This window comes from Panulirus ornatus, chromosome 68, assembly GCF_036320965.1.
Source record: "Panulirus ornatus isolate Po-2019 chromosome 68, ASM3632096v1, whole genome shotgun sequence".
Taxonomy (NCBI): domain Eukaryota; kingdom Metazoa; phylum Arthropoda; class Malacostraca; order Decapoda; family Palinuridae; genus Panulirus; species Panulirus ornatus.
The window spans coordinates 2,353,527-2,377,828 of record NC_092291.1 but is presented as its reverse complement, the minus strand read 5'-3'; the positions used below and the strand labels follow the sequence as shown (position 1 = coordinate 2,377,828).

The window sequence follows — 24,302 nt, the reverse complement described above, 5'->3', positions numbered from 1 at the left end:
TCCACCTCCGACACATATATCCTCTTGGTCAATCTTTCCTCACTCATTCTCTCCATGTGCCCAAACCATTTCAAAACACCCTCTTCTGCTCTCTCATCCACGCTCTTTTTATTTCCACACATCTCTCTTACCCTTATGTTACTTACTCGATCAAACCACCTCACACCACACATTGTCCTCAAACATCTCATTTCCAGCACATCCATCCTTCTGCGCACAACTCTATCCATAGCCCATGCCTCGCAACCATACAACATTGTTGGAACCACTATTCCTTCAAACATAGCCATTTTTGCTTTCCGAGATAATGTTCTCGACTTCCACACATTCTTCAAGGCTCCCAGGATTTTCGCCCCCTCCCCCACCCTGTGATCCACTTCCGCTTCCATGGTTCCATCCGCTGCCAGATCCACTCCCAGATATCTAAAACACTTTACTTCCTCCAGTTTTGCTCCATTCAAACTTACCTCCCAATTGACTTGACCCTCAACCCTACTGTACCTAATAACCTTGCTCTTATTCACATTTACTCTTAACTTTCTTCTTTCACACACTTTACCAAACTCAGTCACCAGCTTCTGCAGTTTCTCACATGAATCAGCCACCAGTGCTGTATCATCAGCGAACAACAACTGACTCACTTCCCAAGTTCTCTCATCCCCAACAGACTTCATACTTGCCCCTCTTTCCAAAACTCTTGCATTTACCTCCCTAACAACCCCATCCATAAACAAATTAAACAACCATGGAGACATCACACACCCCTGCCACAAACCTACATTCACTGAGAACCAATCACTTTCCTCTCTTCCTACACGTACACATTCCTTACATCCTCGATAAAAACTTTTCATTGCTTCTAACAACTTGCCTCCCACACCATATATTCTTAATACGTTCCACAGAGCATCTCTATCAACTCTATCATATGCCTTCTCCAGATCCATAAATGCTACATACAAATCCATTTGCTTTTCTAAGTAGAGATATACATAAGTATACATAAGTATACATAAGTATACATAAGTATACATATGTAAGTTGAAGAGATGGTCAAAGGACATTATTGGATTATGTGTTAATTGTTAGGTGTGTAAAACAGACACTTTTGGATGTTAATGTGCTGAGAGAGGCAGCTGGAGGGATGTCAGATCACTATCTTGTGGAGGCAAAGGTGAAGATTTGTAGAGGTTTTCAAAAAAGAAGAGAGAATTTTGAGGTGAAGAGAGTGATGACAGTAAGTGAGCTTGGAAAGGAGACTTGTGTGAGAAAGTTCCAGGAGAGATTGAGTGTAGAATGGCAAAAGCTGAGAGTAAATGATGTGAGGGGAGTGGGTGAGTAATAGGATGTAGTTAGGGAAGCAGTGATGTCTTGTGCACAAGATGCACATGGCATGAGAAAGTTGGGAGGTGGTGGGATGAAGGAGTAAAGTTGTTAGTGGAAAAGAGAGGCGTTTGGATGATACTTGCAAGGAAGGAGTGCAAATGAATGGGAGATGTATAAGAGTAAGTGGCAGGAGGTCAAGAGAAAGGTGCACGAGTTGAAAACAAGGGCAAATGAGAGTTCGGTGAGAGAGTATCATTAAACTTTAGGGAAAATGATAATGTGTGTAAGACAAGAGAACCAATGGGAACATTAGTGAAGGGGGCAAGTGAAGAAGTAATAACAAATAGTGAAGTGAGTATTTTGAAGGTTTGTTGAATGTGTTTGATGATAGAATGCCAGATATAGGGTGTCTTGGTTGGGATGGTGTGCAAAGTGAGAGGGTCGCGGAGAATGGATCGTTTAAGAGAGAAGAGGTAGTGAAAGCTTTGCGGAAGATGAAATCCAGCAAGGCGGTGGGTTTGGATGGTATTGCATCTGAATATCTCAAGAAATAGGGTGACTGTGTTGTTGATTGGTTGGTGAGGATATTCATTGTATGTAACGAGCATGGTGAAGTGCCTGAGGATTGTCAGAATGCATGCATAGTGCCATTGTACAAAGGCAAAGTGGGTTAAGGTAAGTGTTCAAACTACAGAGGCATAAGTCTGTCGAGTATCCCCGGGAAATTATATTGGAGGGTATTGACTGTGAGGGTGAAGGCATGTACAGGGCATCAGATTGGGGAAGAGCAGTGTGGTTTCAGAAGTGGTTGAGGATATGTGGATCAGGTGTATGCTTTGAAGAATGTGTGTGAGAAATACTTAGAAAAACAGATGTATCTATGTAATATTTATGGATCTGGAGAAGGCATATGATAAGAAAGAGATGCTTTGTGGAAGGTTTTAAGAATATATGGTGTGGGAGGTAAGTTGCTAGAGGCAGTGAAATGTTATTACCAAGGATGTAATGCATGTGTACGAGTAGGAAGAGAGGAGAGTGATTGGCAGGGGTGTGCACGTGAATTCCTCGTGGTTGTTTGATTTGTTTATGGATGAGGTGGTTAGGGAGGTTAATGCAAGAGTTCTGGAAACAGGGGGTGAGTATGCAGTCTGTTGGGGATGAGAGGACCTAGGATGTGAGTCATTTGTTGTTCGCCAATGATACAGCTATAGTGGCTGATATGAGTGAGAAACTGCAAAAGTTGGTGACTTCAGCAGGAAACAGACAAAGAATGGCCCATCCACTCATATACACATATATATACATAAAAGCCCATATACACACATATGCACATCAACATATACATACACAGACATATACATATATATGCATGTACATATTCATACTTTCTTGCCTTCATCCATTCTTGTTGCTACTTTGCCCCACAGGAGACAGCATCGCTACCCCCTTCTTAAGTGAGGTAGTGCCAGGAAAACAGACAAAAAAAAGAAAGGCCACATTTGTTCACATTCAGTCTCCAGCTGTCATGTGTAATGTGCCAAAACCACAGCTCCCTATCCACATCCAGGTCCCACGGACCTTTCCATGGTTTACCCGAGATGCATCACATGCCCTAGTTTAGTCCATTGACAGCACATCGACCCCGGTATACCACATTGTTCCAATTCACTCTATTCCTTGCGTGCCTCTCACCCTCATATATATTCAGGGCCCAATAGCTCAAAATCTTTTTCACTCCATCCTTTCACCTCCAGTTTGATCTCCTGCTTCTTGTTCCCTCCACCTCTGACACATATCCTCTTTGTCAGCCTTTCCTTGCTCATTCTCTCCATATTTCCAAACCATTTCAACACACTCTTCTGCTCTCTCAACCACACTTTTTTTTATTTCCACACTTTTCTCTTACCCTTTCATTACTTACTTGGTCAAACCACCTCACACCACAAATTGTCCTCAAGCATTTCACTTCCAACACATCCACCCTCTTCTGCACAAAACTATCAATGGCCCATGCCTCGCAACCATAGAACATTGTTGGAACCACTATTCCTTCAAACATACCCATTTTTTCTCTCCGAGACAATGTTCTCTCCTTCCACATATTCTTCATTGATCACAGAACCTTCACCCCCTCCCCAACCCTGTGACTCACTTCCACTTCCATGGTTCCATCTGCTGCTAAGTCCACTCCCAGATATCTAACATAGTTCACCTCCTCCAATTTTTCTCCATTCAGACCTGCATTCCAATTAGCTTGTCCCCCAACCCTACCGAACCTAATAACCTTGCTCTTATTTACATTTACCCTCAATTCTCTCCTTTCGCGCACATATTCTTCATTGATCACAGAACCTTCACCCCCTCCCCAACCCTGTGACTCACTTCCACTTCCATGGTTCCATCTGCTGCTAAGTCCACTCTCAGATATGTAACATAGTTCACCTCCTCCAATTTTTCTCCATTCAGACCTGCATTCCAATTAGCTTGTCCCCCAACCCTACCGAACCTAATAACCTTGCTCTTATTTACATTTACCCTCAATTCTCTCCTTTCATGCACTTTTCCAGTCTCAGTCACCAGCTTCTGCAGAGTCTCACCTGAATCAGCCACCAGAGCTGTATCTTTGTGAACAACAAATGACTCACTTCCCAGGCCCGCTCCTCCCCAACTCGGCATGTGTATGAGTAGGAAGAGAGAAGAGTGATTGGTTCCCTGTAAATGTCAGTCTGTGGCAAGGGTGTGTGATGTCCCCATGGTTGTTTAATTTGTTTATAGATAGGGTGGTTAGGGAGGTAAATGCAAGAGTTCTGGAGAGAGGTCCAAGTATACACTGTTGTGGATGAGTGGGCCTAGGAAGCGAGTCAGTTGTTGTTCGCTGATGATACAGCTCTAGTGGCTGATTTGAGTGAGAAACTGCAGAAGCTGGTGACTGAGTTTGGAAAAGTGTGTGAAAGAAGAATGTTGAGAGTAAATGTGGATAAGAACAAGGTTATTAGGTTCATTAGGGTTAAGGGACAGATTTGTTGGGATGTAAGGTTGAATGGAGAAAAATTGAAGTGAAGTGTTTTAGATATCTGGGAGTCGATTTAGCAGTGAATGGAACCATGGGAGCAGAAGTGAGTCACAGGGTGGGGGAGGGAGAAAAGGTTCTGGGAGCGATGAAAAATGTGTGGAAGGAGAGAACGTTATCTTGGAGAACAAAAATGGATATGTTTTAAGGAATAGTAGTTCCAAGAATGTTATATGGTTGCAAGGCATGGGCTGTAGATAAGGTTGTACAGAGGAGGTTGGATGAGTTGGAAATGAAATGTTTAAGGACAATATGTGGTGTGAGGTGGTTTGATAGAGTAAGTAGTGAAAGGGTGAGAGAGATATGTGGAAATCCAAAGAGTGTGGTTGAGAGAGCAGAAGAAGGTGTGTTGAAATGGTTTGGACATATGGAGAGAATGAGCGAGGAAAGATTGACAAAGAGGATATATGTGTCGGGTGGAGGGAACAAGATGTGGGAGACCAAATTAGAGATGAAAGGATGGAGTGAAAAAGATTTTGAGTAATTGGGGCCTGAACATACAGGGGGGTGAGAGGCATGTAATTGATGGAGTGAATTGGAATGATGTGGTATAATGGGGTCGATGTGCTGTCATTGGACTGAACCAAGACATATGAAATGTCTTGGAAAGGTCTGTGGGGCCTGGATGTGGATAGGGAGCTGTGGTTTCAGTGCATTACACATGACAGCTAGAAACTGAGAGTGAATGAATGTGGCCTTTTTTGTCTGTTTTTCTGGCACTACCTCACTGAAGCAGGGGGTAGTGATGCTGTTTCCTGTGGGGTAGGGTAGCATCAGAAATGGATGAAGGCAAGCAAGTATAAATATGTATATGCATTTTTTTGTATATGTTGATATGTATATATATGTATATGTGTATGTATAGGTGTATATGTATATATATGTGTGTATGAGGGGATAGGCCATTCTTCGTCTGTTTCCTGGCGCTACCTCGGTGACATGAGAAACTGCAATCAAGTATGATAAAACCAAAAAATAATGTATATTAAACATCACAACTTAATTGCCACTTCCTGCTTCAGTGAGGTAGTACCAGGAAACAGATGAACAGTGACCCATCCACTAATATTCACGCATATATATGCATAAACGCCCATGAACGCACATATGTTCAGGCTCCAATCACTCAAAACTTTTTTCACTGAATCCTTCCACCTCTAATTTGGTCTCCTGTTTCTCAGTGAGAGTGCTATGGATACATTTGAAAATAAATTTAATGAATATTTTGTTGCAAGTCAATAGGTAAATTTATTTGTACCTGCTTAGTCATATTGACAATTTGCAGGCTTTTCTCTTTAAATTATCTGTATGTCTTTTTGCTTTTACCTTGAGAATCTGTGAGTTTCTGGTCTCTTCTATTATCACAAACAGCATCGAAAGGGCCTAATGGTCTGTTCCTGTTTGAATTTCCTTGTGTTCCTCTTCAAACTTTGTTTTCATTATGTTATTTATGACAACTAGAGAGAAAACATTTGTAAATGAGGCCATTTTTGCTTTGCAGAAAAGGCAACGAGGTATTAAAAAAATATATGGATGCTAATGTGTTGTTAGCTGTAGAGTTTTGCACCCACCGTGTATTATGAGGATAGAAGACAGAAATTGAAAGTGGAATGTAAGACCAAAAGTTTATAAGATAATGGGTGGAATAAACCAAATATGATAATGATGAATATTATAGGGAAAAAAGCTATTCTCTAATATCCTAAGAAGTAGTTTTTGACATAGAATAATGAATTTATAGCAGGAGAGGTGAGAATTATGTAGACAGTAATTGTTGTTGATCAGATTAGCCTCATTATTCACCTAATACTTGAACATCTTCTGATTGGGGTTAGAATGGGAGAAAATAGTTTTCAGATATATAGTTTAGACATAGAAGGAAATTTGAGAAATTTGAAAGCAGAATGTTTAAGTAATGTATTTTAAAAAAATGTACTAACCTTAAAATGAAATGAGAGGACTCAGACAGTTGAGTGGAAGGTTGTTACAGATTACTTTATTGTTCAGGAAGTATACTTGAGAAAAATCTTCTTAAGGCTCCTAGCTACTGATACATCGAAGACCATGCTGTATAGAATTATATAAACTACTCATTTTTATTTTACTTATATTTTTTCATGTTTTCAGTTTATCCAACACCTGGTGTGCCCAAAGGCAATGATAGCCTTTCTGAAATGCCAACTCCAGACACCCCATATGGAAGCACATGGTACCCTAATCCTTCTTCCCGCATAAGGAAAGGATTCAAACGCCTCATAGATGCTCTTCCTGAACCACCACCAGTCAAGCGCAGAGTAACTCCAGGAACTCCTATAGAGGTGTATTACAAAAGGTTCTGTGATGATGTTAAGGAAACAGTACAAAATTACAAAGTGAAAGATCCTGTTTGGTTAAAGAAAGATGGGACTGATGAAAAAGCTTTAATCACTGAAGGTGAAAATGATAAAACAGTTGCATCTGACATCCAGGGTCCATTGACAGGTGTTGTTATTTGTGCAGCCCGTAAGTTACAAGATCAGCAGAGAACTTTGTATCAGGCGGTGGCTGAACTAGGAGGAGATTATCGCTGGGCTTATGACCATACAGTTACCCACTTTATTTTCCAGGGAAGGAGTAATGACACAAATAAAGAGTTTAGACTAGCTAGAGAACAAGGAAAGATAATTGTTTCTCCTGAGTGGGTGTGGATGTGTCATGATGAGAAAGTAAAAATAGATGAACTATTGTTTCCACATACTCATAATCCAAAAATGTCGCTCTCAGTTGTTAGTGCCAAGTCCACTTCTCTCACAAAAAAAAGTCAAGTAAAAAAGAAAAATCTGTTTGGAACAATTCCTGACAATAAAGAGGAATTGGATGATGAGGAAGAGGAGCAAGAAGTAAGTCAAAGTCATGAAAATGACAGTGATGGTCCAGAAAATCTGAGAGAAGAGCAGAAAAAAATTGCACTATCAAAACAGTTGGAGGAGATTGAGGCCTTAGCAACTGTTACTGGTTCAGGCAGGAGGAGTTCTAGTTTAACCAGAAGTAGGTCTGTTAATGATCGATTGCGACATACACCAACTGAGCCATTGCAAGTTGAAACACAACCAGGTGAGTGCCTTTAAAAACATATATTTTGTGGAAAAAGTTTTCAACCCTTCCCATTTATACTTATGAGTGTACTGGGAGAAAACAGTGGTTTTAAATTTGATTGTTTTCCTGAAGGAAATCAGTATTTTCTATTAGGTATAGTTTATTTCTAATAGATTTTAAATATTAAGGTAAGGTTTTTATTGTTTTGCATTTTAATCATCCCATATTTTTATTTCTAAGAAGAGTTATTTATAGTTTTTATTATTTTAGTATTACAGATGCTTTGATTTTCAAAAAACCCACACTATGCTGCTTATGACCTTTGTTGATGTGGCAGATAATTGTAAATCAATCAGTCTTGTAAATAATCCCCTGATTTTCGAGAGGAGTCACCACACACACACACACACACACACAAGGTGTAGACTCCTACTTGAATATGTTTGTGAACTATGCAAAAATTATGTGGGAGGAGGATTACTTCAGCTTACATGGGGACCTAAACAGACTTCAAAGTTTGTCTGACACATGGTACATGAAAATCATCCTAAGCAGATGTAAAGGATTGAGGATGGGACAGAGCGAAGGAAGGCCTCTTTATGATTATGATCTACACAAAATAAGCTTCAGGATTCTGTGTTTGAGTAGGACTCATGAATTTATATCATCCCTGATATGTTGCCAGTGTCATGTATGAGTAGAATTGTTACAGAGACAAAGTGTGTGCTGGCAAATATCAGAAAAGATTTCAAGTATGTGGATAAGGAAAATTTTAGCAAGCTTTTTATTTGCTACACAAGACCAAAACTAGAATGTGCATCACAGGTTTGGTCACCTCACCTAGAGAAGCATAAAGAGCTAATAGACAAAGTTTAGAGGAGGTCAACAAAGACAGTATTGAAATTAAGAGAACTAAGCTACCTGGAAAGGCTGGAGGCTTTAGATTTTCCCACCTTGGAAGAGAATAAATGGGGGAAGGTAACCTGATTATCACTTTGTAAGTTTTTAAAACAGATCTTTGACATGGATAAGTGGACAGTTCTTCAAGAGATGTAGTTATAGAGCAACAAGAGAACATGAAATTGAATAAGAAACTTATCAAAAAGGATGTAAAGAAATTCCTTTATAGTATGAGTGGTGGATGAATGTAAAAGAATGACTGATGACATGGTTAATGCAGGATGTAAAGAAATACCTTTATAGTATAAGTGGTGGATGAATGTAAAAGAGTGACTGATGACATGGTTGATGCAGACAGCATACTTAGATTTAAGAAATTATATGATAGTAGAGAATGTAAAGGAGATGGGGCCCCACAAATATATGTACAAACAAGTCATTGCATATGCAAATATTATTCTTAAATTTAAGAAGTTTTATGATCGTAGAGAATGTTTAAGAGATGGGGGCTCTGTGAATGTAAAGCTCCCTCCCCATACAGTACAAATAGGTACTAGAGGCTTTTGATTGTCCACCTTTGAAAGTGAAGTGTGACTTGATCACAATCTTTAAGTTTTAACAGATCGATGATGTAGACAGTGAACAGTTGTTCGAGATGTAGGGATATAATCAGAGGACAGGATATGAAATTGCACAAGACTCTATGAAAGATGTGAGGAAGTATTTTATAGTATTAGAGTGATGGATGAATGGAATAGGTTGATAGAGGAGGTGGTTAATGCAGACACCATAAATGAATTTAGAAGACTCTCTGACACTGGGAAACATTCAAGAGAGGGGACTCCAAGAATGTAAAACCTCCTCCCCTGTCCCTAAGGATAGAAGAGAGAATTATACACGTCTTCCCATGTGTATTATAGAATGTGATGAAGAGGGGTAGGAGTCAAACGCTGGTAAGTTACCCCTTCTTCAGTTTCGATTTCTAAGAGATGGAACAAAAGAAAGAGCCAGATGAGGAGCGCTCATCCTTCTTGAAGGCTCAAGCTTTGGTGTCTTAATGCATTTGTATGTAAGAAAGATGGGAAGAGAGGAGATACAATTAGTATGTTTGAGGAAAGGAACCTGGATGATCAAGCTCAGAGTGAAACAAAGCTCATAGGAGTAAGGGGGAATAGAATGGTTTGAAAATGTCAGGGGTAAAGTCAGGGGTCAGTGTGAGGTAGAAACCAAATGTCTCAGGGATAAAGTCAGGGGTCAGGGTGAGGCAAAAACCATGGAAAGGGCAGCACTACTGCTGAAGTAGTTGTGGGAATGTATGAAAGAGTGTAAGGAAGTGAGCTCCAGACTGATGACTGATGTAGAAGTGGATTATAAGAAATGCGTGGTTATTAGCGCTTATGCTCCTGACCTTGAAAATAAATGTAAAGAGAGGCAAGTGTTTTTCAGCTGTTTGATGCAAGAGTCTGATTATTAGTGATGGGTGATTTAATGCAAAAGTGATTGATATTGCAGTTGTAGGTATGGATGTGGGACATAGGGTTTTCAGTAAGGTATATGAAATTGGTGAACAGCTTGTGGAGTTGTTTGCTGATAAAGGATTGTCGACTGGGAATACCTGGTTTACAAAGAGGGACATAAATATGTGGGTGAATAGAAAAGGTAGTATGGGGGCATCACTGGATTGCATACTAATTGATGATCATGCAAAAGAGAGACTCTTGGTTGTGAATGAGCTAAGAAGGGTAGCGGATGGGATGTCTGATCATTACCTGGTGGAGGCAAAGGTGAAAATTTGTAGATGTTTTCAGAGAAGAGGAAACTTTTCAGATTACATATGGATAAGTGTGTTAGTGTAATTGGTAAGTTATATGGAAGGGGTGGTTATTGGGAAGGAGATGGCATGCACAGAGCATCAGATTGGGGATGAACAGTGTGATTTCAGGAGTGGTGGAAGATATGTGGCTCAGATGTTTGATATGAAGAATGTGTGAGAAATACTGAAAGAAACAGAAGGATTTGTATGTGGCATTTGTGGATCTGATGACTGATTTGAAAGTGGATTATAAGATATGAATGATTATTAGTGCTTATGCACCTGGCCATGAGAGAAAGATGAAGAGAGGTGAGTGTTCTGGGAGCAGCTGAGTGGGTGTGTCAGCTGTTTTAATGCAAGAGCCTTATTATTAATGATGAATGACTTAAAAGCAAAAGTGATTAGTATTGCAGTTGAAGTTATAAATTGGGGGCATAGGGTATTCAGCAAGGTGAATTAAATTGGTGAACAACTGGTGGAGTTGTTTGCTGAAAAAGGACTGATAATTGAGAATACCTAGTTTACAGAAAGGGACATACATAAGTATGTGTGGGTGAGTAGAAAAGGTAGTATGGGGCCATTATTGGACCACATACTAATTGATAGGCATGCAAAAGTGAGACTCTTGGTTGTGAGTAAGCTGAGAAGGGCAGTGGGTGGGATGTCTGATCATTACTTTGTGGAGGCAAGGGTGAAGATTTGTAGAGGGTTTCAGAAATTAGGAAACTTTTTAGATTACATATGGATAAATTTGATGATTGTAACTAGTAAGTTATATGGGAGAGATGGTTATTGAGAAGGAGATGGTATGCACAGAGCATCATATTGTGGAGGAACAGTGTGGTTTCAGGAGTGATAGAAGATGTGTGGATCAGATGTTTGATTTGAAAATGTGTGAGATATGCGAAAAGAAATAAGGATTTGTATATGTTATTTATGGATTTGGAAGAAGGATAAGAAAAGATTGATAGAGATGCTTTGTGAGTAAGGCAAATGTCCAAGTAAGTTAAGGGTAGGGTGACTGGTTCCAGGGGAAGGTTGGGTCTGCAGCAAAGCAGCATGATATCACCATGGCTGTTTGATTTGTTTATGGATGGAGTGTTGAGGTATTTAAGTGCAAGGTGTCTTGGAGGGAGGTTCAGTTATGCAGTTTGTAGGGGGGAAGAAATGGGAAGTGAGTCAATTGTTGTTTGGTAACAACTCGGTATTGGTGGAAGATTTGAGTTGAAAAACTGCGAAAGTTAGAGACTGAGCTTGGGAGAGCATATGAAAGGAAAAAGTTGAGATAAATGTGAATAAAACCAAGGCTGTTACATTTAGCAGAACTGAGAGACAGGTTAACTGGGGAGTGAGTTTGAATGGAGTAAATTTGGAGGAAGTGAAATGTTTTAGATGCCTGGGAATGGACATGACAGCAAAAGGAAGTGGAGATGAGTTGTGGGTAGATGAGGAATCAAAGGTCTTTAGAGATGTGAAATGTGTAGAAAATAAGATCATTACCTGGGAGGGCATAAATGGGGATGTTTTAAGGTACGGTAGCCCAACAATATTTTATGTATGATAGGCATGGGCTTTAGATGGGAGTAAATAGAAGAGGATGGATGTTTTGGAAGTGATATGTGTAAGAACAGTTTGTGGTATGAGTAGGGTCGATTTAGAAAGTACCGAGGGAGTAACAGAGGTGTTGTAATAAGAATATGATTAAGAGGGCTTAAGAGGGGGGCTGAAACGGTTTAAACATATGAAGCAAATGAGTTTGGAGAGGTTGACGAAGAGGGTATACATGTCAGAAGTGGAGGGGACAAGAAGGGGGAGACCATATTGGAAATGGAAGATGGAGTGAAAATTATTTTTAGTGATTTAGGGCCTTAAGGTAAGATAAGATGTCTTTATTGTCAAATTGTATACATGATGCAAAAAGAAATTCTTTATGGCTAGAAGCTCAGTTCAAGGTTAAAAAGTATAAGAATTATAGAATATCGCATAAAAATCACATGAAGAATCATCTGTTGTACTAAGAAGCTATATCACAGAGGGGTAGCAGGGTGAAAGGCAAGCATGGAATAAAGCTAATTGGAGCAATATGGTATATAGGATTAAATGAAATGCCATTGGACTAAGTCATGGCATATGAAGCAGCTGGGGGAAACCATAGAAAGGTCTTTGGGGCCTGGTTGTGGGTAGGGGTACTGAGGTTTCAGTACATTACACATGTTGGGTAGAGAATGGATGTGAGTGAAAGAGGCCTTTTCTTCATCAGTCCCTGGTACTACTCCATTGACATGGGAAATGGCAATCAAGTATGAAAGAAAAAGAAGTAAATAACAACACACTCGCGCGGGCGCTAGCATGCATGCACACATGCATGTACACAAGTGTTTGGAGGACTGCATCACAGTACAAGGGGACATTGACGAGCTTCAAAATAAGTCTGATACATGGTAGATCATGTCAAGCTTCAAAATAAGTCTGATACATAGCAGATCCAGTTTAACTTGAGTAAATGTAATGAGCATGGTTCACAGTGAAAGAAAGTTTAGGCATGTGAGAAATCTTGGAAGTTCATATTGCCCCAAACCTGCCACCAGAGTCCCACCTTTGGATCATAGTTAAGAATGATAACCCCATCTTTAGAGAATAGTTAAGAATGATAATCCCACCTTTGAAGAATAGCTAAGCATGCTAACTGTGTCCTAGCAAAATTAAGAATGACATTCAAGCTTATGGATAAGGAAATATTCAGCAAATTACTCACATCAGACATATGGTCAAGACTAGAATAATCCTCAAGTTTGTTCACCACACCTAAAGAAACTCAAAGAGTTAAAAGAGAAGGTCCCAGGAAGAGCAACAAAGATATTACCAGAATTAAGAGAGCTAGAGGCCCTAAATTTACCCACCTTGAAGAAGAAAGAAGAGTTGACCTGATCACTAGTTTTATGTTTTTGAAACAGAATGATGATGTAAACAGTGAACAGTTCTTTGAGATTGATAGAGGTAGAACAACTAGAGGACATTACATGAAATTAAGCAAGAAACTTTATATAAAAAGATGTGAAAAAGTAATTTTATAGTATAGTATAGTATAGTATAGTATAGTATAGTATAGTATAGTATAGTATAGTATAGTATAGTATAGTATAGTATAGTATAGTATGGAATGAAATGAAAGAAGACATGGTTAATGAAGACAGCATATAGAAATTTAAGAGGTTTTGTGATAGTAGAGGGTGTTTAAGAGATTGGGTCTCGTGAATGTGGAACTCCATCCCCATACAGTACAAACAGGCAATTGATTACACACACATGGGCCCCCTTGATGTAGTGGTTAGCTATTGACCATGAGTCAGTACAGGCTTGCCAGAGGTTAGGCCCAAGTGGGTTTGAATCTTGGGTCTGCCATTCAGTATGCATCTGACTCAGATGTTCATCTTCCCCTAGGGGCTGGTTGATAAATGGGTACCTGTTATTGGTGTACGTGTTTGTGGATGTTTATTCGAATCCAGGTTAAGGGATGGGGCAACATTAGTGTAAACTCCCTCCATGTAAAGGAAGAAAGGAGAAACAAGATTATTATTGCAAGACAGAATCTCAGTAATGAAAGGAAGGAGATGAATTAATGGATATATTCAAGACATGAGGGATGACCTCATATGCATATTTTTGACTGGAGGTCATCTAACCTTTAGGTATTTAGGAAAGCTAAGAGAATTAAAGACAAGTTGAAATTCAGTGAGGTATTTATCAAAGGTGATAAAGAAAGAGGAAGAGACACAAAGAACACAGCCAGAAGACAAAAAAAATTGGAGATGCCAAATGAGGCAAGAAGATGGAGCAACCCTGCCAGCACCACAAGGGCAGCACGGTAACATCAGACTGAAGGTATTGTATTTAGATATTGATGGAGAAACTGCAGAAGCTGGTGACTGAGTTTGGTAAAGTGTGTGAAAGAAGAAAGCTGAGAGTAAGTGTGAATAAGAGCAAGGTTATTAGATTCAGTAGGGTGGAGGGACAAGCCAGTTGTGAGGTAAGTTTGAATGGAGAAAGCTGGAGGAAGTGAACTGTTTTAGATATCTAGGAGTGGATTTAGCAGTGAATGGAACCATGAAAGTGGAAGTGAGTCACAGGGTGGTGGAGGGGGCGAAGATTCTGGGAGCCTTGAAGAATGTGTGGAAGGCGAGAATGTTATCTCGGAGAGCAAAAATGGGTATGTTTGAAGGAATAGTGGTTCCAACAATGTTATATGGTTGTGAGGCATGGGCTATAGATAGGGTTGTGCGGAGGAGGGCGGATGTGTTGGAAATGAGATGTTTGAGATGTGAGGTGGTTTCTTCAAGTAAGTAATGAAAGGGTAAGAGAGATGTGCGGTAATAAAAAGAGTGTGGTTGAGAGAGCAGAAGAGAGTGTATTGAAATGGTTTGGTCAAATGGAGAGAATGAGTGAGGAAAGATTGACAAAGAGGATATATGTGTCAGAGGTGGAGGGAACAAGGAGAAGTGGGAGACCAAATTGGAGGTGGAAGGATGGAGTGAAAAAGATTTTGAGCGATTGGGGCCTGAACATGCAGGAGGGTGAAAGGCATGCAAGGAATAGAGTGAATTGGAATGATGTGGTATACTGGGGTTGATGTGCTGTCACTGGATTGAACCAGGGCGTGTGAAGCCTCTGAGGTAAACCATGGAAAGTTTTATTGTGCTTGGATGTGGAAAGGGAGCTGTGGTTCCAGTGCATTACACATGATAGCTAGAGACTGAGCGTGAACGAATGTGGCCTTTGTGATCACATATGGGAAAGTGCACTTGTTATTTTTGGAATCAAGGAAACAAAGCCGACTAAAGAGTTGAAATCTCGCCTATTCTGCTGAGAGGGGAACATGATAAAAAAGAGGTAAGAAGAAGGCATAAGAGGTTGAAGATTGGCTCTCTTAGTGAAAGATGGCCGGAAGTTTCAAGAAATAGAGGAAGATGGCCCATTTAGACATACAAGGTTAATGCAGACAGCATACATGAATTTAAGAAATTGTGTGATAGTAAAGAATGTTGAAGAGATGGCGCTCCACGAGTATAAAACTCCCATAGTAATGAACGTTGTAGAGATGGGGCTCCATGACAGTAAAACTCCCTCCATGTATAGTACAAATAAGTAATTATTGGGGAGAAGTGCATAGTGTTCTTAATACTGATTTTTTTTTCATTATACTTGATTGCCCTTTCCCTCGTCAGTGAGGTAGTACCAGGAAACACATGAAGAATGGCCCATCTACTCATACACACACACACACACACACACACACACACACACACACACACACACACATATATATGTTTATATTATTTTTTTCATACTTTGTCTCTGTCTTCCGCGTTAGTGAGGTAGTGCAAGGAAACAGATCAAAGAATGGCCCAACCCACCCACATACACATGTACATACATACATGTCCACACATGTACATATACATACCTATACATTTCAACGTATACATATATATACGTACACAGACATAAACATATATACACATGTACATAATTCATACTTACTTCATTCATTCCCATTGCCACCCCACCACACATGGAATGACAACCCCCTCCCCCGCATTCGCGCGAAGTAGTGCTAGGAAAAGACAACAATGGCCATATTTGTTCACACAATCTCTAGCTGTCATATATGCACCAAAACCACAGCTCCCTTTCCTCATCCAGGCCCCACAAAACTTTCCATGGTTTACCCCAGACGCTTCACATGCCCTAGTTCAATCCATTGACAGCATGTCAACCCCAGTATACCACATCGTTCCAATTCACTCTATTCCTTGCACGCCTTTCTCCCTCCTGCTTGTTAAGGCCCCGATCGCTCAAAATCTCTTTCACTCCATCTTTCCACCTCCAATTTAGTCTCCCACTTCTCCTCGTTCCCTCCACCTCTGACACATATATCCTCTTTGTCAATCTTTCCTCACTCAAACTCTCCATATGACCAAACCATTTCAATACACCCTCTTCTGGTCTCTCAACCACACTCTTTTTATTTCCACGCATCTCTCTTACCCTTTCATTTCTTACTTGATCAAACCACCCCACACCACATATTGTCCTCAAACAACTCATTTCCAACACATCCACCCTCCTTCATACAACTCGCAACCATATAACTGTATAACATTGTCGAACCACTATTCCTTCAAACATACCCATTTTTGCTTGCCGAGATAATGTTCTTGCCTTCCACACATTTTTCAACGCTTCCAGAACTTTCGTCCCCTCCCCCACCCTGAGACTCACTTCCGCTTCCATGGTTCCATTTGCTGCCAAATCCACTCGCAGATATCTAAAACGCTTCACTTCCTCCAGTTTTTCTCCTTTCAAACTTACCTCCCAGTTGACTTGTCCCTCAACCCTATTGTACTTAATAACCTTGCTCTATTCACATTTACTTTCAGCTTTTTTTTTTCACACACTTTACTAAACTCAGTCACCAGCTTCTGCAGTTTCTCACATGAATCAGCCACCAGCACTGTATCCTCAGCAAACAACAACTGACTCACTTCGCAAGGCCTCTCACCCACAACAGACTGCATACTTGCCCCTCTCTCCAAAACTCTTGCATTCACCTCTCTAACAACCCCATCAGTAAACAAATTAAACAACCATGGAGACATCTCGCACCCCTGCCGCAAACCAACTTTCGCTGAGAACCAATCTCTTTCCTCTCCTCCTACTCGTACACATGCCTTACATCCTCGATAAAAACTTTTCACTGCTTCTAGCAACTTGCCTCCCACACCATATATTCTTAATACCTTCTACAGAGCATTTCTACCAACTCTATCATATGCCATCTCCAGATCCATAAATGCTACATACAAATCCATATGGTTCTCTAAGTATTTCTCTCATACATTCTGCAGAGCAAACACCTGATCCACACATCCTCTACCACTTGTGAAACCACACTGCTCTTCCCCAATCTGAAGCTCTGTACATGCCTTCACCCTCTCAATCAATACCCTCCCTCATAATTTCCCAAGAATGCTCAACAAACTTATACCTATGTAATTTGAGCACTCACCTTTATCCCCTTTACCTTTGTACAATGGCACTATGCAGGCATTCCGCCAATCGTCAGGCACTTCACCATGAGTCATACATACACTGAATATCCTTACCAACTGGTTAACAACAGAGTCACCTCCTTTTTAGTAAATTCCACTGCAATGCCATCCAATCCTGCTGCCTTGCTGCCTTTCATCTTCTGCAAAGCTTTTTCTACCTCTACTTTCTTTACCAAATCATTCTCCCTAACCCTCTCACTTCGCACACCACCTCGACCAAAACACCCTATATCTGCCAATCTATCATCTAACACATTCAACAAACCTTCAAAACATTCACTCCATCTCCTTCTGACATCACCACTACTTGTTATTACCTCCCCATTAACTCCCTTCAGTGATGTCCCATTTGTTCGCTTTGTCTTACTTCATTTACCTCCTTCCAAAATGTCTTTTTATTCTCCCTGAAATGTAATGACACTCTTACCCCAACTCTTATTTGCCCTGTTTTTCATCTCTTGCACCTTTCTCTTGACCTCCTGCCTCTTTCTTTTATACATCTAGTCATTTGCACTATTTCCCTGTAAAAATCATCCAAATGCCTCTCTCTAATAATTTTACTTGTTCATCCCACCACTCACTACCCTTTCTAATTTCCCCACCTCCCACGCTTCTCATGCCACAAGCATCTTTTGCGCAAGCCATCGCTGCTTCCCTAAAAACATCCCATTCCTCCGCCACTCCCCTTATGTCCTGTGCTCTCACCTTTTTCCAATCTGCACTCGGTCTCTCCCGGTACTTCCTTGCACAAGTGTCCTTCCCAAGCTTACTTACTCTCACCACTCTCTTCACCCCAACATTCTCTCTTCCTTTCTGAAACCTTCTACAAATCTTCACCTTCGCCTCCACAAGACAATGATCAGACATCCCTCCAGTTGTGCCTTTCAGTACATTTACATCCAAAAGTCTCTCTTTCGTGCTCCTATCAATCAACACGTAATCCAATAATGCTCTCTGGCCATCTCTCCTACATACATACATATACTTTTGTATATCTATCTTTTTAAACCAGGTATTCCCAATCACCAGTCGTTTTTTAGCAGACAAATCTACAAGTTCTAAACCATTTCCATTTACAACACTGAACACAACATGTACACCAATTATTCCCTGAACTGTTACAATACTCACCTTTGCATTCAAATCACCCATCACTATAACCCGGTTTCATGGATCAAAACTATTAAAACACTTACTCAGCTGCTCCCAAAACACTTGCCTCTCATGATCTTTCTTCTAATGCCTAGGTGCATAGGCACCAATAATCACCCATCTGTCTCCATCCACTTCCAGTTTTACCCATATCAATCTAGAGTTTACTTTGTTACACTCTATCACATACTCCTACCACTCCTGTTTCAGGAGTTGTGCTACTCCTTCTCTTGGTCTTGTCCTCTCAACAACCCCTGACTTTACTCCAAAAAGGTTCCCAAACCACTCTTCCCCTTTACATTTGAGCTTCGTTTCACTTAAAGCCAAAACATCCAGGTTCCTTTCCCAAACATACTACCTATCTCTCCTTTTTTCTCATCTTGGTTACTTCCACATACATTTAGACACACAAATCTGAGCCTTCGAGGAGAATGAGCACTCCCTGCATGACTCCTTCTTCTGTTTCCCCTTTTAGTAAGTTAGAATACAATATATGTATATATATATATATTTCTTTTTCTTTCAAACTATTCGCCATTTCCCGCATTAGCGAGGTAGCGTTAAGAACAGAGGACTGGGCCTTTGAGGGAATACCCTCACCTGGCCCAATTCTCTGTTCCTTCTTTTGGAAAATTAAAAAAAACGAGAGGGGAGGATTTCCAGCCCCCCGCTCCCTCCCCTTTTAGTCGCCTTCTACGACACGCAGGGAATACGTGGGAGGTATTCTTTCTCCCCCTATCCCCAGGGATAATATATATATATATATATATATATATATATATATATATATATATATATATATATATATATATATATATATATATATATATATTTTCATTTATTTTCTTTCATTCAAACCATTTGCCATTTCCCGCATTAGCGAGGTAGCGTTAAGAACAGAGGACTGGGCCTTTGAGGGAATACCCTCACCTGGCCCAATTCTCTGTTCCTTCTTTTGGAAAATTAAAGAAAAACGAGAGGGGAGGATTTCCAGCCCCCCGCTCCCTCCCCTTTTAGTCGCCTTCTACGACACGCAGGGAATACGTGGGAAGTACTCTTAATCCCCTATCCCCAGGGATAATATATATATATATATATATATTTATTTATTTATTTTGCTTTGTCGCTGTCTCCCGCGTTATCGAGGTAGCGCAAAGAAACAGACGAAAGAATGGCCCAACCCACCCACATACACATGTATATGCATAAGCGTCCACACACGCAAATATACAAACCTATACTTCTCAACGTATATGTATATATACACACACAGACATATACATATGTACACATGTACATAATTCATACTGTCAGCCTTTATTCATTCCCATCGCCACCTCGCCACACATGAAATAACAACCCCCTCCCCCCTCATGTGTGCGAGGTAGCGCTAGGAAAAGACAACAAAGGCCCCATTCGTTCACACTCAGTCTCTAGCTGTCATGTAATAATGCACCGAAACCACTGCTCCCTTTCCACATCCAGGCCCCAGAGAACATTCCATGGTTTACCCCAGACGCTTCACATTCCCTGGTTCAATCCATTGACAACAAGTCGACCCCGGTATACCACATCGTTCCAAATCACTCTATTCCTTGCACGCCTTTCACCCTCCTGCATGTTCAGCCCCCGATCACTCAAAATCTTTTACACTCCATCTTTCCACCTCCAAATTGGTCTCCCACTTCTCGTTCCCTCCACCTCTGACACATATATCCTCTTGGTCAATCTTTCGTCTCTCATTCTCTCCATGTGACCAAACCGTTTCAAAACACCCTCCTCTGCTCTCTCAACCACACTCTTTTTATTACGACACATCTCTCTTACCTTATTATTACTTACTCGATCAAACCACTTCACACCACATATTGTCCTCAAACATCTCATTTCCAGCACATCCTCCCTCCTGCGCACAACTCTATCCATAGCGCACACCTCGCATCCATACAACATTGTTGGAACCACTATTCCTTCAAACATACCCATTTTTGCTTTCCGAGATAATGTTCTCGACTTCCACACATTCTTCAAGGCTCCCAGAGTTTTTGCCCCCCTCCCCCACCCTATGATTCACTTCCGCTACCATGGTTCTATCCGCTGCCAAATCCACTCCCAGATATCTAAAACACTTCCTTTCCTCCATTTTTCTCCATTCAAACTTACCTCCCAATTGACTTGACCCTCAATCCTACTGTACCTATTCCTCTTATTGCTGCCCTATTGCTCGTATTTACATTTACCCTCAACTTTCTTCTTTCTTACACCTTACCAAACTCCGTCACCAGCTTCTGCAGTTTCTCACATGAATCAGCCACCAGCGCTGTATCATCAGCGAACAACAACTGACTCACTTCCCAAGCTTTCTCATCCACAACAGACTGCATACTTGCCCCTCATTCCAAAACTCTTGCATTCACCTCCCTAACAACCCCATCCATAAACAAATTAAACAGCCAAGGAGACATTGCACACCCCTGCCACAAACCTACATTTACTGAGAACCAATCACTTTCCTCTCTTCCTACACGTACACATGCCTTATATCCTCGATAAAAACTTTTCACTGCTTCTAACAACTTGCCTCCCTCACGATATATTCTTAATACCTTCCACAGAGCATCTCTATCAGCTCTATCATATGCCTTCTCCAGATCCATAAATGACACATACAAGTCCATTTGCTTTTCTAAGTATTTCTCACATACATTCTTCAAAGCAAACACCTGATCCACACATCCTCTACTACTTCTGAAACTATGCTGCTCTTTTTCAATCTGATGCTCTGTACATGTCTTCAACCTCTTAATCAATACCCTCACATATAATTTCCCAGGAATGCTCAATAAATTTATACCTATGTAATTTGAGCACTCACTTTTAGCCCCTTTGCCTTTGTACAATGGCACTATGCATGCATTCCGCCAATCATCAGGTACCTCACCATGAGTCATACATACATTAAATAACCTTACCAACCAGTCAGCAATACAGTCACCCCCTTTTTTAATAAATTCCACTGCATTACCATCTAAACCCGCTGCCTTGCTGGCTTTCATCTTCTGCAAAGCTTTTACTACCTCTTCTCTGTTTACCAAATCACATTCCCTAACCCTCTCGCTTTCCACACCACCTCGACCAAAATACCCTATATCTACCACTCTTTCATCAAACACATTCAACAAACCTTCAAAATACTCACTCCATCTCCTTCTCACATTACCACTACTTGTTATCACCTTCCCATTAGGCCCCTTCACTGAAGTTCCCATTTGTTCCCTCGTCTAACCACTTTATTTACCTCCTTCCAAAACATCTTTTTATTCTCCTTAAAATTTGATAATACTCTCTCAACCCAACTCTCATTTGCCCTCTTTTTCACCTCTTCCACCTTTCTCTTGAATCCTGCCTCATTCTTTTATACATCTCCCACTCATTTGCATTATTTCCCTGCAAAAATCATCCAAATGCCTCTCTCTTCTCTTTCACTAATTCTCTTATTTCTTTATCCCACCACTCACTACCCTTTCTAATCTGCCCACCTCCCACGCTTCGCATGCCACAAGCATCATTTGCGCAATCCATTACTGCTTCCCTAAATACATCCCATTCCTCCCCCACAACCCTTATGTCCTTTGTTATCACCTTTTTCCATTCTGTACTCAGTCTCTCCTGGTACTTCCTCACACAAGTCCCCTTCCCAAGCTCACTTACTCTCACCACTCTCTTCACCCCAACATTCTTATTTTCTGAAAACCTCTACAAATCTTCACCTTCGCTTCCACAAGATAATGAGCAGACATCCCTCCAGTTGCACCTCTCAGCACATTATCACCCAAAAGTCTCTCTTTTGCGCGCCTATCAATTAACACGTAATCCAATAAAGTTATCTGGCCATCTCTCCCACTTACATACTTATACTTATGTATATCTCTCTTTTTAAACCAAGTATTCCCAATCACCAGTCCTTTTTCAGCACATAAATCTACAAGCTCTTCACCATTTCCATTTACTACACTGAACATTCCATGTCCACCAATTATTCCCTCAACTGCCATTTCCTCAACTGCCACGTTACTCACCTTTGCATTCAAATCACCCATAACTATAATCCAGTCTTGTGCATCAAAAATCCTAACACACTCACTCAGCTGCTCCCAAAACACTTGCCTCTCATGATCTTTCTTCTCATGCCCAGGTGCATATGCACCAATAATCACCCATCTCTTTCCATCCACTTTCAGTTTTACCCATATCAATGTAGAGTTTACTTTGTTATACTCTATCACATACTCCCACCACTCCTGTTTCAGAAGTAGTGCTACTCCATCCCTTGCTCTTGTCCTCTCAGTAACCCCTGACTTTACTCCCAATACATTCCCAAACTACTCCTCCCCTTTACCCTTGAGCCTTGTTTCACTCAGAGCCAAAAGTCCAGGTTCCTTTCCTCAAACATTCTCCCTATCTCTCCTTTTTTCTCATCTTGGTTACTTCCACTCACATTTAGACACCCCACTCTGAGCCTTCGAGGAGGATGAGCACTCCCCTTATGACTCCTGTTTCCCCATGTAGAAAGTTGAAATACAAGAAGGGGAGGGTCTCCAGCCGCCCACTCCCGTCCCCTTTAGTCGCCTTTTATGACATATGAGGAATGTGTGGGAAGTACTCTTTCTCCCCTATCCCCAGGTATATATATATATATATTTAAAGAGGTAAGGGGAGTGGGAGAGGAATGGGATGTATTTAGGGAAGCAGTGATGGCTTGCTCAAAAGTTGCTTTAGGCATGAGAAGCTTGGGAGGTGGGCCGATTAGAAAGGGTAGTGAGTGGTGGGATGAAGTAAGATTATTAGTGAAAGAGAAGAGAGAGGAATTTAGACGATTTTTGCAGGGAAATAATGCAAATGATTTGGAGAAGTATAAAAGAAAGAGGCTGGAGGTCAAGAGAAAGGTGCAAGAGGTGAAAAAGAGGGCAAATGAGAGTTGGGGTGAGAGAGGATCATCAAATTTTAGGGAGAATATAAAGATGTTTTGGAAGGAGGTAAATGAAGTGCATAAGACAAGGGAACAAATAGGAACTTCAGTGAAGGGGGCTAATGGGGAGGTGATAACAAGTAGTGGTGATGTGAGGAGATGGAGTGAGTATTTTGAAGGTTTGTTGAATGTGTTTGATGATAGAGTGGCAGATGTAGGGTGTTTTGATCGAGGTGGTGTGCAAAGTGAGAGAGTTATGGAGGATGATTTGGTAAACAGAGAAGAGGTAGTAAAAGGATGGATGTGGTGTAAAGGCCGGAAGGTGAAAGCCGGCAAGACAGCGGGTTTGGACGGCATTGCAGTGGAATTTATTAAAAAAGGGGTTGACTGTATTATTGACTGGTTAGTAATGTTATTTAATGTATGTATGTATGTAATGTATGTATGATTCTTACATTTTTCATATGTGTATATATATATATATATATATATATATATATATATATATATATATATATATATATATATATATATGTATATATATATATATATGTATATATATATATATATATATATATATATATATATATATATATATATATATATATATATATATATATATATTTTTTTTTTTTTTTTTTTTTTTTATACTTTGTCGCTGTCTCCCGCGTTTGCGAGGTAGCGCAAGGAAACAGACGAAAGAAATGGCCCAACCCCCCCCCCCCTATACACATGTACATACACACGTCCACACACGCAAATATACATACCTACACAGCTTTCCATGGTTTACCCCAGACGCTTCACATGCCTTGCTTCAATCCACTGACAGCACGTCAACCCCTGTATACCACATGACTCCAATTCACTCTATTTCTTGCCCTCCTT

General features: G+C 40.6%; 1 protein-coding gene across 9 annotated transcripts in view; it reads left to right on the top strand.

Moving 5' to 3' along the window:
- Window positions 1-24,302, top strand: part of LOC139747272 (DNA topoisomerase 2-binding protein 1-like) — a 688,948-nt gene that overhangs the window by 406,829 nt on the left and 257,817 nt on the right. For all 9 annotated transcript variants that reach the window (XM_071659369.1, XM_071659371.1, XM_071659377.1 and 6 more), the window contains exon 13: window positions 6,524-7,489. In XM_071659369.1, the coding sequence (XP_071515470.1) occupies window positions 6,524-7,489 (966 nt within the window). The remainder of the gene's footprint in view (window positions 1-6,523; window positions 7,490-24,302) is intronic.